The sequence below is a fragment of the Dromiciops gliroides genome, chromosome 1 (assembly GCF_019393635.1).
Source record: "Dromiciops gliroides isolate mDroGli1 chromosome 1, mDroGli1.pri, whole genome shotgun sequence".
Taxonomy (NCBI): Eukaryota; Metazoa; Chordata; class Mammalia; order Microbiotheria; family Microbiotheriidae; genus Dromiciops; species Dromiciops gliroides.
Window position 1 is genome coordinate 25,839,336 of NC_057861.1, and position 14,552 is coordinate 25,853,887.

A 14,552-nucleotide genomic window follows, 5' to 3' on the forward strand; every position below is an offset into this window, starting at 1 on the left:
CCTCCTCTTTTTCCTCTTCTTCCTCCTTCTCCTCTTCGCTATCGTCGCTGTTTTCTACCATTGAGGGTTTTTGCCTAGGCCTCTCTGAGCTGCCTGCTCTAATCCTACCACTGAGGGCTTTGCTCTATCGGCTCCATACTGTGACCAGCCGCCCTCTGCTGGTCGTGCCTCTTCCCCACACCTTTGGCCTGTTGCCTCAGAGGTCCTACGCTTGCGCAGACGCGAGCTCTTCTGGTTAGCTTCTACGCCCCACCCCTCTGGCCCTGGAGGCGTGGTTTGTTAGTGTCCGTCATACCCGCTTCCGGCATGGATCTGCGTGCCACGTGACCATTTCGGGCGGAGCAAGATGGCGGCGCCCAGGGAAGTAGCGTGAACGCTTTGCCGGTGGAGCCTCGTCTGGACCTGGGTTGCTTCGGTCACCGAAGCCTCAGCCTGTCGCCATGTCGCGACTTATCGTCAAGAACCTGCCGAGCGGGGTAAGCACAATTCCTGGGGTTTCCTTAGCGCCTGTGGAAGGATTCGGGGTGCGGGGAGAAGCGCCCCCTTGTACCCCGCGTTCATTCCGGTCGTGGTGGCAGCGCCGTCTTCTTCCTGGGCCCATCTCCGAATCCGAAGACGTGGGTTCGAATCCCACCTTTGTCGCTTCGTAGCCGGGCAAGCCCCTTCCCCTTCAACCTCAGTTTCCTCCTCCGCAAAACGGGGATGATAATAAACTACCAATTTCACCGTCTTCTGGTATTGCTTTGTATCCCGGAGACGTCCCTGGGTACACAATAGGCACTTAATAAATGCATGGTGGTTAATTGCCTAGCTTCTTCTGACTAGTAAATAGCACATTCCAGGCTGTCTCAGTTTCACATTCAGTGCTCATTGTGCCCATCTCCACGTTAGCTTGCATTAGCTTGTTTGTACAGACTCGTTTGCTTGGGGTCTCCCCCATTAAACGGTGAGCCCCTCACGGACTTTGTCTCCCCAGCACTTAACACCTTGTCTGGCACACAATAGGTGCTTAATAAATCCCTGTTGATTTGACGTGGCAGGTTTCGAGACTGAAAAGACCTTAAGTACTGGCTGGGCAATGTCCTTTGCCTGTAATGTAGATCCCAGCTTCTTAAACTGTGGGTCTCAACTCCATATGGGGTCCTGTAATTGAATGTGAGGGTCACGAAAAATATGGCAGCAAGAAAACGATACGTATGCCTATTTGATATACTTATATGCGCCAGGGTCGTGTAAAAATTTCTCTGCCGAAAAGGGGTTGTAAGTGGAAAAAATTTAAGAAGCCCAGGTGTAGATCATTGTAGTCTGTTTGGGAAGAGCCTCACAGGGTAATACTTTCTTTGGTCCATGATTATTTTCTGACTCTAGGAGTGGTTATGATCCGGTAGGGTGTGTGTCCATGTGGCTTGTGTTGTCAGTTCCCCTAAAAGAATGTAAATTCCTTGAGGGTAGGGACTGTTTTCATATTTGTCTTTTTTATCCCCTAGCAAAACATGGTACCTAACACAGAATTAGTGCTTAATAAATGCTTGCTCATTGGCTGATACAAATTACTCCTCTTGGAAATTAAGTACCTACCACATAGGGTTAGTGTATTATAGAATTGTATGTTATTACTTCACCTCTCCCAGCCAAATAATTTGCTGGATCCAAGATGACAGGCTAGATCCTAGGAATCATTTAATCCAATAGCATCATTTTATGCAAGAGGAATCTGACTTGCTTGCTGACTTATCTGCTTCCATCAGTACAGGGCACTTCCCTGGTTGTCAGAAGTCTTTTTTTTTTTTTTTTTTGGTTGAGGCAATTGGGGTTAACTGATTTGCCCAGGGTCACACAGCTAGTAAGTGTCAAGTGTCTGAGACTGGATTTGAACTCAGGTACTCCTGAATCCAGGGCCGGTGCTCTATCCACTGCACCCCTAGCTGCCCCAAGTTCCTTCATTTTCAAGCTGGAGGCCGTAATGCTTGTCCATCCTTACAGGAATGCCTTGTAAGCTCTAAGGTGCTACAGGGGTGGGTAGGTTGTAGTTACAGGGAAGAGTTGGCCAGTCTGTTGGGATCTGGGAATGTCAGGGGGCTGTTGCTAGGAATGTGACTCATTAAGCTCCTTGGCTCATTAAGGACACCAAGAAGGCTTTCATATGGCCATTTAAAGTTGTGCTTACAAAGGAGATAGTGTGTTCACAAAGGGCAGTTTCTAATCTTTGACCTTCTGCATGTTAAGAGTCAGAGAAAAAACCAATTCTGTCTCACAAATAAGAGATATTCAGCACTGGCCTTGGATTTGGGGAAAAAGAGTGACTTGTCACCAGTGTCTCCACTGAAGTTCTAACACCGACCACCTCCAAGCTCCCTGGAAGTCTTTCCATCTTTCCACGCTCGGTTGGGTAGAATCTTACCCTTTCTTCCATTGACCAATTTGTTAGGGCAGGTAAGTGGTGCAGTGGATAGAGCACCTGGCCTGGAGTCAGGAAGATCTGAGTTCAAATCTGGCCTCAGACACTTACTAGCCATGTGGTCCTAGGCAAGTCTCTTAATCCCTATTTGCCTCAGTTTCCTCATCTATAAAAAGGGGATGATAGCAATAGCACCTGCCTCCCAGGATCAGATGAGATAAGGATGGTCTGGCATATAAACACAGGCACATAGTAAGGCAAGCTAGTATTGAATGGTGTGTGAATTTTTTATATTTGAAATAAAAACCATATCACTGCAGCTCTCATTTCTCGAACCAATCCTGTGGGGTAGGACATGCAGATATATCATTATTGCTGTGTCACGGCAGAGGAAACTGAGTTTCAGAGAGACGAAATGACTAGTCCACAATCCTAAAGCCACTACTCAAAGAAGTCCAGTCCAACAAGCATTTATTAAGCACCAACTGCATGCATGGGACTGGGGGGGTGGGGAGGTATAAAGACAAAATGAAAAATACTCCCTGCCCTCAAGAAGATTACATTCTCCGGGGCATTAAAGCACGTCAACAGACAATGATTATTAGGTCTGGTGGTTGTTGTTGTCGAGTTGTTTTTAAGTTGTGTCCAACTTTTCCTGACCCCAATTGGGGTTTTCTTGGCAGAGATACTGGAGTGGTTTTGCCATTTCCTTCTCCAGCTCATGTTACAGGAATTTTACAGGAGGAAACTGAGGCCAATAGAGTTAATTAAGTGACTTGCCCAGATCATTAGATCGAATAATTATTATTAGACTGTGAGCTCTTTTAGGGAAGGGACTGTCATTTGCTTTTCTTTCTATCCCCAGTGCTTAACTTTTACTAAATGTTTATTGATTGATTGATTGACAAATATGTGCATAATGATTTGAGAAGAAAGAGGGCACCTACAGCTAGAATGACCAGGAGAGGCTTCCTGGATGAGATTAGAGGAGCCCAGAACTAGAGCTGGAAGGGGCTTAGGAAACCATCAAGTCCAGTCCTTGGACTTTGCAATGAGGAAACCAAAGCCCAGTGCCTTGGCCGATTTGCCCAAGATCACATTATCCGATGTGAGATTTGAACTTAGACCCACTGACTCCAGAGCCCAGTGGTCTTCCTACTCAGCCAGACTTCCTCCCAGCCTTCCCTGTGAGCTGAGACTTGAGGGAACCTTGGAATTCTAAGAAGTGGAGGTGTGGAAAGAGCGTATTTCAGGCATGAAGGACAGATTTTTTTGTTGTTCTATCACTTTTCAGTTGTCTCCAGCTCTTTGTGACACCATGTGGGGTTTTCTTGGCAGAGATGTGGGAGTGGTTTGCCATTTCCTTCTCCAACCCATTTTACAGATGAGGAACTGAGGGAAAACAAGGTTAATCAACTTGCCCAGGGTCAGATATATAGCCTGTGCAAAAGCTCAGAGGCCTAGGATGGAACGCCAACTGATGGAATAGCAAGTTGGCCAGTTGGGTATAAATTATATGAAGGGGAATTATATGAGGTAAACCTGGAAAGGCAACAGTGGTCAAGTGGTGGAGGTTTTTAAATGCCTGTAGCAGGAGTCTGTTTTGTATCCTAGAGGAAAGAGGGAGCCACTCAGCACTTCTTGAGCTGGGGGAGATGCATTCTCACATGCTTTCAGATCATTTGGGTCACTTTCTAAGGTGGATCAGAAGGGAGAGAGCCTGGAAGCTGAAATTCCATTTAGGAGGTTGTTACAGTAATTCAAGGAAGAGGTTATTAGGTGTTGAAGAAGAATGGTCGCCATGTGTGGGAGAGAAATGAATGGGTAGGAATTATGTTGGAGAGAAAGCGCGAACAGAGTTTACCAACTGATGGGATGGCCGGGGTTGGAGGAAGGAAAATGGGCAGGGTTGACTTTAAGGTCGGGAGCCCAGGAGCTGGGAAAGATGGTGGTGCCCTCACCAGAAACAGGGACATTTGGAGAAAGGGCAAGCTTGGGGAGGTTAACGTGTTCTCTTTGGGGCATATTTGATGTGCAGATATGGGACGTCCAGTGGGAGATGCTGGAGTAGAACTTGGGGGAGAGAGTAAACAGGGCTATGGGGTATGTGTATGTGTGTGCACACGTGTGTGTATGTGTATGTTCACATATATGTATGTGGACACATACATATGCATACGTATACACATACACACCTGGAAAACATCTATGCAGAAATAATCATGGAACCTTTTTGAGCAGATGAGATCATAAAGAAAGAGGGGTATGAAGAGAGAAGAGAGCCTTGGGAGACACTACAGTGAGGGGACATGATAAGGATAAAGATTTAGCCATGGAGGTTGAGGAGATGTAAGACAGGTAGAAAAAGAACCAGGAGAGGTGGTTGTTAGAAAAGTGGAAGAGGGAGGGGGTGGTTAACAGTGTCACAGCATGGGAAGGTCAAGAAGGATGAGCCCTGAAATGGGTCATGAGAGCCGGCAATCAGGAGATCCTTGGTGACCGGGGGAGAGCGCTTGCTCTTGAATGATGAGGTCAGAAGCCTGGTCACAAAGGCCAGATAGAGGACTGAGTATGAAGTGAGGAAGAGGAGTCCAGGAAGGTCTTTTCTGGGAATTTGTCTATGAAAGGAGGAGGGGAATGGGAAAAAAGCTTCTGGGCACTTCAGGTTCCAGTGAAGGTTAAGGAAGGAGCAGCTGATCTGGAGATGCTGAGATGCAGAGAGAGAAAAGCCCCGATCGAAGGTGCAAGCAGGAGGATTGACTTTGGCAAGGAGAGGCTTGGCCAGCTCTTCCTTGGAGTCTGAGGCAGAGGAAGAGATCATGGAGGGTGGTGTTGAGGCATTTTGACCTCTTTCAAAGAGGGGAGGGGAAGCTTGGGGCTGACCGCCTCTCTTTCCTCTGTAAGGTGGGAGATGAGGTCCTCTCTTTAGAGCAGGAGTGGGGCAGCAGTGGCACAGGAGGCAAGAAACAGCATAAATTAGTGGTGGGCTCAGTGGACACGGACAGGAGCAGAGAAGGCACCTAGTGGGTTCGGCCCAAGGCTGTGCTCTGGCAGGCACAAGTGTCCAGAGGGCCAGAACCAGGGAGGGATTGGCGAGTCAGGGACAGTGTATGGTTGGTTTGGTCAGTATCTGATTCAAACCTGGAAGGGAGAAAAAGGAGGCCGGAGCAGGAATGGGACAAGTGAGTAGGGTGGGCCACCAGGCTGGGTTTATTGGGAATGAAGCAGCAGCCAAGAAGGAAGGAGAAAGGGTTGTGGTCAGAAAGAGGCCTTTCAGATTTCCGGATTGCGGGGGCAGAATGGGGATGGGTCAAGGGGAGGACTCTCGTTGTGTTTATGGCTCAGGTCAGGTAAAGGGGCAGGTCAGTGGAGGCGAGAGAGTTGCTGAAATGGGAGGCCACCCATGTATCTCAGTGTCCCTAAGTACGAGGGGGTGTATATTGGGGTGAAGAGGCAGGCTCTCATCCAGGTGCTAAAGTCCTTGAGGAAGAAGGGAGAATGACAGGAGGACTGGTCGAGAGGAGAGGGCCGGAAGTGACAGTGAAGAGCCCGGGGTAGGCCTACTCTTCCTCCTGCACCGGGGTGTCTCCAGGGTTGGGAGACAAGGAGGACCTGGCACTGGGGAGTGGCCCAGGGGGGCCTAGAGGCTTCTGTGGGAGGGGAGATCAGGCCCCAGTCCTGCGGCTCCAGACCCAGCGCTTTCCCCACTAGACTACACTGCCTTTCATCCTCTTGGTACCAGATAAAGAGAATGCTGGAATTGGAAGCAAATGCCGTGGGCTTTAATCCCAGCCCTCTGGCTTATTTCCTGTGTGGCCCTAAGGGAGTCACTTCACCTGTGCCAGCCTCCATTTCTCATCCAAAACCTGAAGGCATCAAAGTGGATATTTCTCAGGGCCCTTCCAACTTAATATCCTTTGCTTTCCATCTGCCGCAGTTTCCTCAACTAGAAAATGGGGTCATAACAGCACTGGCCTCTCAGGGTTGTTGTGAAGATCAAATGAGATAACATTTGTAAAGTGCCTGGCACATAGTAGGTGCCTAATAAATGCTAGTTCCCTTTCCTTTCCACGTAGAGAAGGCTCAGCCTCTTTTCATTTGAAATCATGTCTGACAGGGTGATGGTGTTAAATTCTAAAATGTACTTTGTAGATGTTGTATGTAGTATGCTCCTGCTGGCTCTTCTGGGTTTGAGTTGGGAGGATGGGGAAATGGGAAATTCAGATCAGTTCAACTCAACCTTCATTGATTAAGCAACTACTCCGTGCCAGGGACTGTTGTAGGGGCTGGAGATGCAAAGAGGCAGCCGGCCCTGCCCTCAAAGAGCTTACATTGTAGAAAGCAAAAATAACCGTGTTTACCGATTATAAAAACAGAATATACAAAGTGTGTTTGGGGGCACATGGAGCAGAAAGACAACAGGATCCTTGCCCAGTGATCCACTGCATGTCAGGAACAGGGCAGGACAATCCAGGGCCTCTTCCCACTCCTACCAGTGTCCTGGCTCCTTCCCCTCTCTCAGGGAACAATACAGTGACCAGACCTTTCTCACTGAGGTAGTGAGGACTAGCGGGGAGGGAGTCAGACTTGAGGTCAGGGAGGACTTCTAATCCCACCTCCTGACACTTACCCTGGGCAGGGGACGTAACCTCTCGGAGCCTCAGTTTCCAAACAAGAATCCCATGTACCTACAAGGTTGTGGTAGGTCTCCGATGAGCCCGTGGGTGGGAAGCTTTGGGCCAGCCGCAGAATGCTGCCAAGGGGTCAACCTCCGTCTCCTCTGCCCCCTCAGATGAAGGAAGAGCGGTTCCGGCAGCTGTTCGCAGCCTTTGGCACCCTGACCGACTGCAGCCTCAAATTCACCAAGGATGGCAAGTTCCGCAAGTTCGGCTTCATTGGTTTCAAGTCAGAAGAGGAGGCCCAGAATGCCCTGGACCACTTCCACAGGAGCTTCATCGACACCTCTCGGGTCACGGTGAGTGGCCCCTCAGCTATGCCCTGCCCATTTGCCGTCTAATGGGCGGATCCCCCTTCAGTCGCTCCAGGAGACCCTCTTTCATGTGGTTCCCATATCGTTTGTCTGAACGTCTGTGTCCCGGCCGTATTCCTTTGTTCAGCAAACATTTATTTAGCCCCTACTGTATGCAGAGCTCCATGGGGTAGATGCAAAGACAAAATCCCTGCCCTTGTGAAGCTTACTGGAAGTCTCCCTGATCTGGGTTTGTTCGTTGCCTTCCTCTTGCTTCTGCACACCTTGTTTTCCCAGCTTTGTCCTGGGTGTCTGCCCCAGGCCGCAGTCCTGGAGAATCCCGGGAGGGGCCTCTTCCATGGAGGGACGGACTTTAAAGATCCCCTTTGTTTCCTTTTCTCTCTCTCTCAGGTGGAATTCTGCAAGTCCTTTGGAGACCCATCCAAGCCCCGAGCCTGGAGCAAACACTCCCAGAAGGTCACCCAGCCGGGGAAACCGGACCAAAGCCCAGTGGCCTCAGAGACTCAGAAGGTGAGTTGCAGGACTTGCTTCTCCCTGACGTGTGCGGAGGGCTCTGGCTGGGCTTGGCCAGAGCACCCAGCCAACATAGCCAGGATGAGGAAGGGGCCGGAGGCTGCGCTGCTAGGGAATTGGGGTGTTTAGTATGGGGGATAAAAACCCTTGAGGGGAAAGGGAAACTCTAGCTCTTGTGGAGAAGGCATCAGGGCTGCTCTCTCGGGCCCCAGCGGGCAGAACTAGGCGCAGTGGGGAGGAGAGGAAGCCCACGGGCTGTGGGCGCTGTCCTGGAGGCGCCTGGGCTGCTCTGGGACACAGACTTCCCTCTGACTGGAGGGCTCTCCATAGAGGCTGGGTGACCACATGGGTGTCCTGCAGAGGGACTTTGAGACATGACTTAGAGGAGAGGATCCCAGAGGCCCCTCCGAGCTTTGGGACTCTGGTTCTGTGACTTCACGCTGCTTAGCTGCGCAGCAGGCGGCTTCTGGGGCCTGGATTAACGGCTGCCAGGCTGAGGGTGTTGTGAGGTGATGGGGGATCCAGGACAGTAATTCTGCACTCAGGATATTAGCCCAGTGTGAAGAAATAGAAGCGTTACTGCTGCCAGGCAGACTGGTCTCATGGAAGGCAGGGGGTGTTGGGAAGAGGACCCTGACTAGGCCCAAGTCCCCCGCTTAGGTGACCTTCAGGAACAGGGCAGTCTAGACCAGTGCCATCCACCACCCAGGGCTCAGGTGAAGCATTGATCGTCACCCACTCTTCCTTCTGTTTTTAGGAGAAAAAAAAGAAAAAGCCGATGGGAGAATTGGAAGAGGTGAGTGTGGACCGCTTTTGGTGAGAGAAGGGTGGGGATGTGTATGAAAGAGGGGGAGGCAAAGGGGCCTGGTGAGACAGGAAGCCGCTCCTAGGAGCAGCAGAGGGGACACCAGTCACTTATCGCCTCTGAGCAGCATCCTGGGGCCTCCCTTTTGTGCTCAAAGGGGCCACTCCAGCTTCCTTAACGGCCAGTTAAATGACCTCCCTAGCCCTGGGAAGATGGCTGTCGGACACTTGAGTCACTAGCCCCCGTTTCCTCCCTCCCAACAGCTGAAGAAAGATGCTGAGTTTCAGGAATTCCTGATGGTTCATCAGAAGCGAACACAGGTGGCCACGTGGGCCAACGACACTGTGGGAGTGGAACCAAAGAAAGGTCAGGCCAAGAAGGAAAATGACTACCTGAACTTTGATTCTGACTCGGGCCAAGAGAGCGAAGAGGAAGACGATGATGGAGACTCTGAAAGTGAGTGTGCGTGTGTGTGTGTGTGTGTGTGTGTGTGTGTGTGTGTCTGTGTCTGTGTCTGTCTGTGTCTGTCTGTGTCTGTGTGTCTGTGTCTGTGTGTCTGTGTCTGTGTGTCTGTGTTTTTCTCTTTGCGTCCCTGCCCATGCTCTGTAGCTCATCACCTCATCACAAAGGCCCTGTGGCCTGGAAACAAAGAAAAGCACCCCGTGAGTCCCTGGGCCATGCTCAGCATCAGGGTGCAGTTTGGTCGCGTTGCTCAGAGAAGGAAGGGAAGGCAGCTCTTCAGCTCTGACTGTCTTGTGCGTGGTGGGTACTGGGCCCCACTGGCTCCTGAGGACTAGTTGTCTGAAAGGGTTAGAAGGTGCTCGATGCCAAGCAGCTGGCAGAACTCTGCTGGGGACAGCCAGGAGACCTGGGCCAGGCCAAGCTCTGCCAAGGCAGCCAGCCGGGCGGTGCCCTGGGGGACCCACTGCCCAGCTCTAGGTCCCAGGGTCCCCATTCAGAAAATGAGAAGTTTGTACTAGATAAACACCAGGAGCCCTCCCAGCCCTGACATCCCCTGTTCTAAGGCCTCTCCCAGCTCTGACACCCCCTGTTCTGAGACCCATCCCAGTCTTGCCATGCCCTTTTCTGAGGCCCTTGCAAGCCCTGACACTCCCTGTTCTAAGGCTCCTGCCAATTCTGACACCCCCTGTTCTAAGGCCCCTCCCAGCTCTGACATCCCCTGTTCTAAGGCCCCTCCCAGCCCTGACATCCCCTGTTCTAAGGCCCCTCCCAGCTCTGACATCCCCTGTTCTAAGGCCCCACCCAGCTCTGACATCCCCTGTTCTAAGGCCCCTCCCAGGTCTGACATCCCCTGTTCTAAGGCCCCTCCTAGCCCCGATATCCCCTGTTCTAAGGCCCCACCCAGGTCTGACATCCCCTGTTCTAGTACCTCTCCAACTAGTTCTGACATTCTTTGTTCTTAGCCTTAGAATATAAGAACATGTCCAGCTTTGACATGCTCTGTTCCAAGGCTTTTCCATCCCTTTTCTTGTTCTCAGGCCCCTCCCAGCTCTGCCGGCAAACCCACCTTCCAGCCCCGACACAGTCTCTATTCTAAATGTTCTTGGGTCCCTTCAGCCCTGGGACTCTGCAGTTCCCGGCCTGGCCTCCAGTGGCCTCAGTGGGATGAGTTAGGACCAGAGATCCTGCGGCTCCAGAGGGCCACGGTCAGGATCTGCCCTGTGCTTTTCCAGCTCTGACGTCCGTGCTCGTCCTGCTGGGCCCCAGACGGACGCTGATGCGAGGAGGAGAGGGCTCTTGTGGCTGCTTGCTTTTGTCTCTTGCTGCTCAGGGAGCAGACTCTGGCATCCTCTGGGCTTGTCCAAAGACAGACTCAGAGATGGTGCTTGGACATCCGGAGACTTGTAGATCATGAGGGGAAGGGACCTTAGAGGTCCTCACGTCCAACGCTCTCCTCTGACAGGGCCCAGAGGGGTTTAATCATTTGCCCAGGGTCACACGGCAGGATTTGAACTCAAGTCTTCCTGACCCTAACTCCTCCTCCACCCCACCCCAGCTCTCTCTGCCTAACACAGATTTCCCTTCTTCTTTGAGCAGAGGGAAGCCCTGCAGTGAAGGCAGCGGAACAGAAGGAGCTTTCCGACATGGACTACTTGAAATCTAAGGTGGTGAGAGCAGAGTCCGAGGAGGAGGAGGAGGAGGAGGAGAGCGAAGATGAGGCAATGGCTAGTGAAGAGGAAGGCGGCGGCGAGGAAGAGGAGCCGCCAAAACCCAGTACCAAAGGCTCCAGGAGCGCCAGGGAGAAGGGGACCAGCCCGGGAGCAGGGGGCAAGCGGCCCCCGGCAGCCAAGGGAGAGGTGCGGAGAACCTCGGGGGGGAGGCTCGCTCCCCTTTGGGTGCAGCCGAGGGAGTAGCGGTCCTCAGAAATTGTAGAGAGCCTACAGATCGGGAAAAGAGAGGCCTCTAAGGGGCTGTGAATTGGCCACGGTCACACAAGAGGAGCAGGGTTTGAACCCGGGTGCTCTGACTCCATCTAAACCCAGGGCTTTGGCCCCTACCCGCAGTGTAGATGCCTCTGAAAGGGCCCCTGACCCCAGGATAAACAGCCTCTGATGCCTTTCGGCCCCTTGTGGCCCATGGCCATCCAGGGGACCTGCTTGCAGGCCGGGGTCTCGTCCCCCAGACTCCCAAGTAGCCAGGTTTTGTTTCTCCAGCCCGGCAGCTTGGGTGATCTAGTCCCTGCATCCCCAGACCCCCCTGCTTCCTCCCTTTCCTTTCCTTCCTTTCTCTTCTGTCAGTTTCCTCCCTCTGCCCCTTCCTCTCTCCCTTACCGCCTTCTGTTCTTCTTCTTTCTCCCCTTCTCTTGATCCCTTCCTCCCTTCCTTCCTCCCTCCCTCCCTTCCCCCTCCCCTCCCTCCCTTCTTCCCTCCTCTCTTCCTTCCTTCCTCCCTCTTTCCCTCCCTCCTTCCTTCCTTCCTTCTTCCTTCCCTCCCTCCTTCCTTCCTTCCTTCCTTCCTTCCTTCCTTCCTTCCTTCCTTCCTTCCTTCCTTCCTTCCTTCCTTCCTTCCTTCCTTCCTTCCTTCCTTCCTTCCTTCCTTCCTTCCTCCCTCCCTTCCTCCTTGCCTGCCTCCCTCCCTCCTTCCTTCCTTCTTGCCTGCCTCCCTCCTTCCTTCCTTCCTCCTTGCCTGCCTTCCTTCCTTCCTTCCATTCTCTCCCTCCTGCCCCTGCCTTACAGTCCACTTCAGACTGTTCCTTTATCCCATCTCCTCGTCTGCAGGGTCTGTGACAAATCGCCAGGTACCTTTTTCTGAGACCTGCCCCAGTCCATAGATCGGGGATAGAGACAGGGCCGTGCCATGGGCTGATAAGGAGAGCACCTCTGCAGGGGCAGCTCAGGCCGCCTGGCTCTCCCTCTCTGCAGACTCGGCCTGTCCCAGCCCAGCCTCGCCCTTCTTGGCGGCCAGCTTCCTCTTTTCTGGTGGTTCATCTGCTCTTTGGACTCACTCTCGGTGCTCATCTCACGTCCTGCCCCTTTGTCTTCCTTTGTGGCCATTCAGGTGATGAAGCCAACTGCCCAGTCTGAGCCCACGACCGCTTACACGGTGAAGCTGCGTGGAGCGCCGTTTAACGTCACTGAGGTCAGTGTTGTCTCGGATCACGGCAGAAATGCTTCCTGGGCCTCTCTGGGGACCCTTCACGGGCAGGGCCAATTTGGGAGAGGTGGGAAAAGGGAGCCCCCTCCCGTTGGTGAGCCCAAGGCACGGGGCGGAGCCTCGCTGATGCATCCTCATGCTGTGGGGCTGACGATCCTGGGCTCTTGGACGCTCTGCCGAGGGACAGCAAACCAGGGCAAGTCATACTGATCTGGAGAGGCTTCGAATGCAGCACCAGGGACAGGCTAGTGTTTGCCGTACCAGGACAGACTAGCTAAACATCCCCAGTCTGTTGGCCAGGAGGGAATGAGCTCTTTGGGGGTTTGGCATCCAGGGGTTTAGGAGAGCCAGAGGGACCACGATAATGACCCAGACTTATGAGTTTCCATTTCGTTTACTTGTTTTGGAATCAGTTTGTAATACGCAAAACCTGTGATGCCTGTGAAAGGGGGGCCCAGTGAGGGCCCCACATTCTGTCTTCTGACCTTTTGGAAGCCCAGTGCCCATTCTGAGCCCTTTGCTGGCGAGCCTTCGGCTGGGCCCCCTGGCTGCAGACTGCCCCTTGTCACCAACGGGAGCAAACAGGGTGTCCTCGGCCCTCTTTCAGCGGCTGGCCTGCTGGGTCAGGTTGCCTTTTCTTCCTTGAATTGAGTTGATCCAAAATTATCTCATTTACTCTTTTTTTCTGTTTCTTTCCAGCAAAATGTTAGAGAATTCCTGCTGCCCCTCAAGCCTGTGGCCATCCGCATCGTACGAAATGCTCATGGGAATAAGACAGGTAATGACCAGGAACCTTCAGAGGGGGGTCAGGAGCTAGAGGCTGAAGATGAAACAGTGGGGAGAAAACCCATTATCCCCTCTCCCCATCTGTGCTTGGGTAAATCACTCAAGAGAGGAACCCTTTTGTCTTTCCTCACCTGCCCCAGACTTTCCCGAACACAGTTGTGCACCCGTGTGTGTGTGTGTGTGTGTGTGTGTATGTATATATATGTGTGTGTATATATGTATATGTGTGTGTATATATATATATGGCGTGTGCACATGTGTGTATGTGTCAGGTGTGTATGAGTGAGCGTGTGTACACAAGTGTGTTGAGTGTGTGTTGTGTATTGTGAGTTGTGTGCATGTGTACATGTGCACGCCTGGGCCTTCCCCACACCCCCAGGGCTGAGGAGGGGGCTCACCCATCCCCTTTGTTCCCTCTCAGGTTACATCTTTGTGGATTTCAGCAGCGAAGGGGATGTGGAGAAGGCCTTGAAACACAACAAAGAATACATGGGTGAGGAGGGGTCTCAGGCCCCTTGGCAGGCTCTAGGGACCCCATCTGTTCTTTGCTGTTCACGTGGCTTAGGCCTGTCCCTTCCCCTGCCTGGCCCTCGGTTTCTTCATCTGTTAATGGGGGGTGGGTTAAGATTGGATGGCCTCTGGGACCCTGGCCACCCCGGGCCAGGTTCTATGCCTCGTGAGGGAGCGTGCCAGGCCTTGCCCTTGGGCTCCTCAGACATGTAGAGTTTAAGGTGCCCGTGGGACCAGAGCTCAAGAGGGAGGTCAGGCCCAGATACGTGGACATCTGGGGGAGCTGAATAGAATGACACTTGGACCCATGGGAGCTTGTGATACGCCAAATTGGAGCGTAGAGAGAAGAGGGCCCTGGTCAAAGCTTGGGGCACAGCATGGATGATGAGTGGACAGAGGAGGCTGAGAAGTGGTCAGATAGGAGGAGATGCAGTGGACAGCAAAGTCAGAGTGGGGAGGGGCCTCAGAACAGGGAATGTCAGGGCTGGGAGGGGCCTTAGAACAGGGAATGTCAGGGCTGGGAGGGGCCTCAGAACAGGGGATGTCAGGGCTGGGAGGGGCCTCAGAACAGGGAATGTCAGGGCTGAGAGGGGCCTCAGAACAGGGGATGTCAGGGCTTGGAGGGCCTTAGAACAGGGGATGTCAGAGCTGAAGAGAGCCTTCCACTCTTTCTAGGTCAGGAACCTGAAGCCCAGGAATGGGAAGTGATTTGTCAGAAGTCCTGATGTGTGTTAGTTGTAGCAATAGGCCTGTTAAATGTTCATTGTACACAAGATAAATAAATAGTTCCAAGAAATACAAGAGATATCAGGTGGTACCTCAGACCCACTGCCCCGGGGGGATTCCCATAGTCACTCATTACGCTAACAGTGATTATAGAACCTCTCCATATGTGTTGATCAGTCTCAGAGCCCACTCCCGTGTGGCCCCCAGGGC

At 52.5% G+C, this 14,552-nt stretch overlaps 1 protein-coding gene across 3 annotated transcripts in view; it reads left to right on the top strand.

The window, feature by feature from the left end:
• The first annotated feature begins 321 nt into the window (after positions 1-321).
• The window catches only part of RBM19 (RNA binding motif protein 19), a 172,159-nt gene continuing 157,928 nt past the window's right edge, over positions 322-14,552 (top strand). Inside the window, exons 1-9 of one of the 3 annotated variants that reach the window (XM_043979827.1) lie at positions 322-476; positions 7,191-7,373; positions 7,779-7,898; positions 8,659-8,697; positions 8,970-9,162; positions 10,765-11,024; positions 12,225-12,305; positions 13,020-13,098; positions 13,528-13,599. In XM_043979827.1, coding sequence (XP_043835762.1) covers positions 441-476; positions 7,191-7,373; positions 7,779-7,898; positions 8,659-8,697; positions 8,970-9,162; positions 10,765-11,024; positions 12,225-12,305; positions 13,020-13,098; positions 13,528-13,599 — 1,063 coding nt within the window. In that variant the 5' untranslated portion in view covers positions 322-440. Of the gene's footprint in view, positions 477-7,190; positions 7,374-7,778; positions 7,903-8,658; positions 8,698-8,969; positions 9,163-10,764; positions 11,025-12,224; positions 12,306-13,019; positions 13,099-13,527; positions 13,600-14,552 lie in introns of those variants that run through there. The other 2 variants (XM_043979828.1, XM_043979829.1) reach the window with 2 other exon arrangements.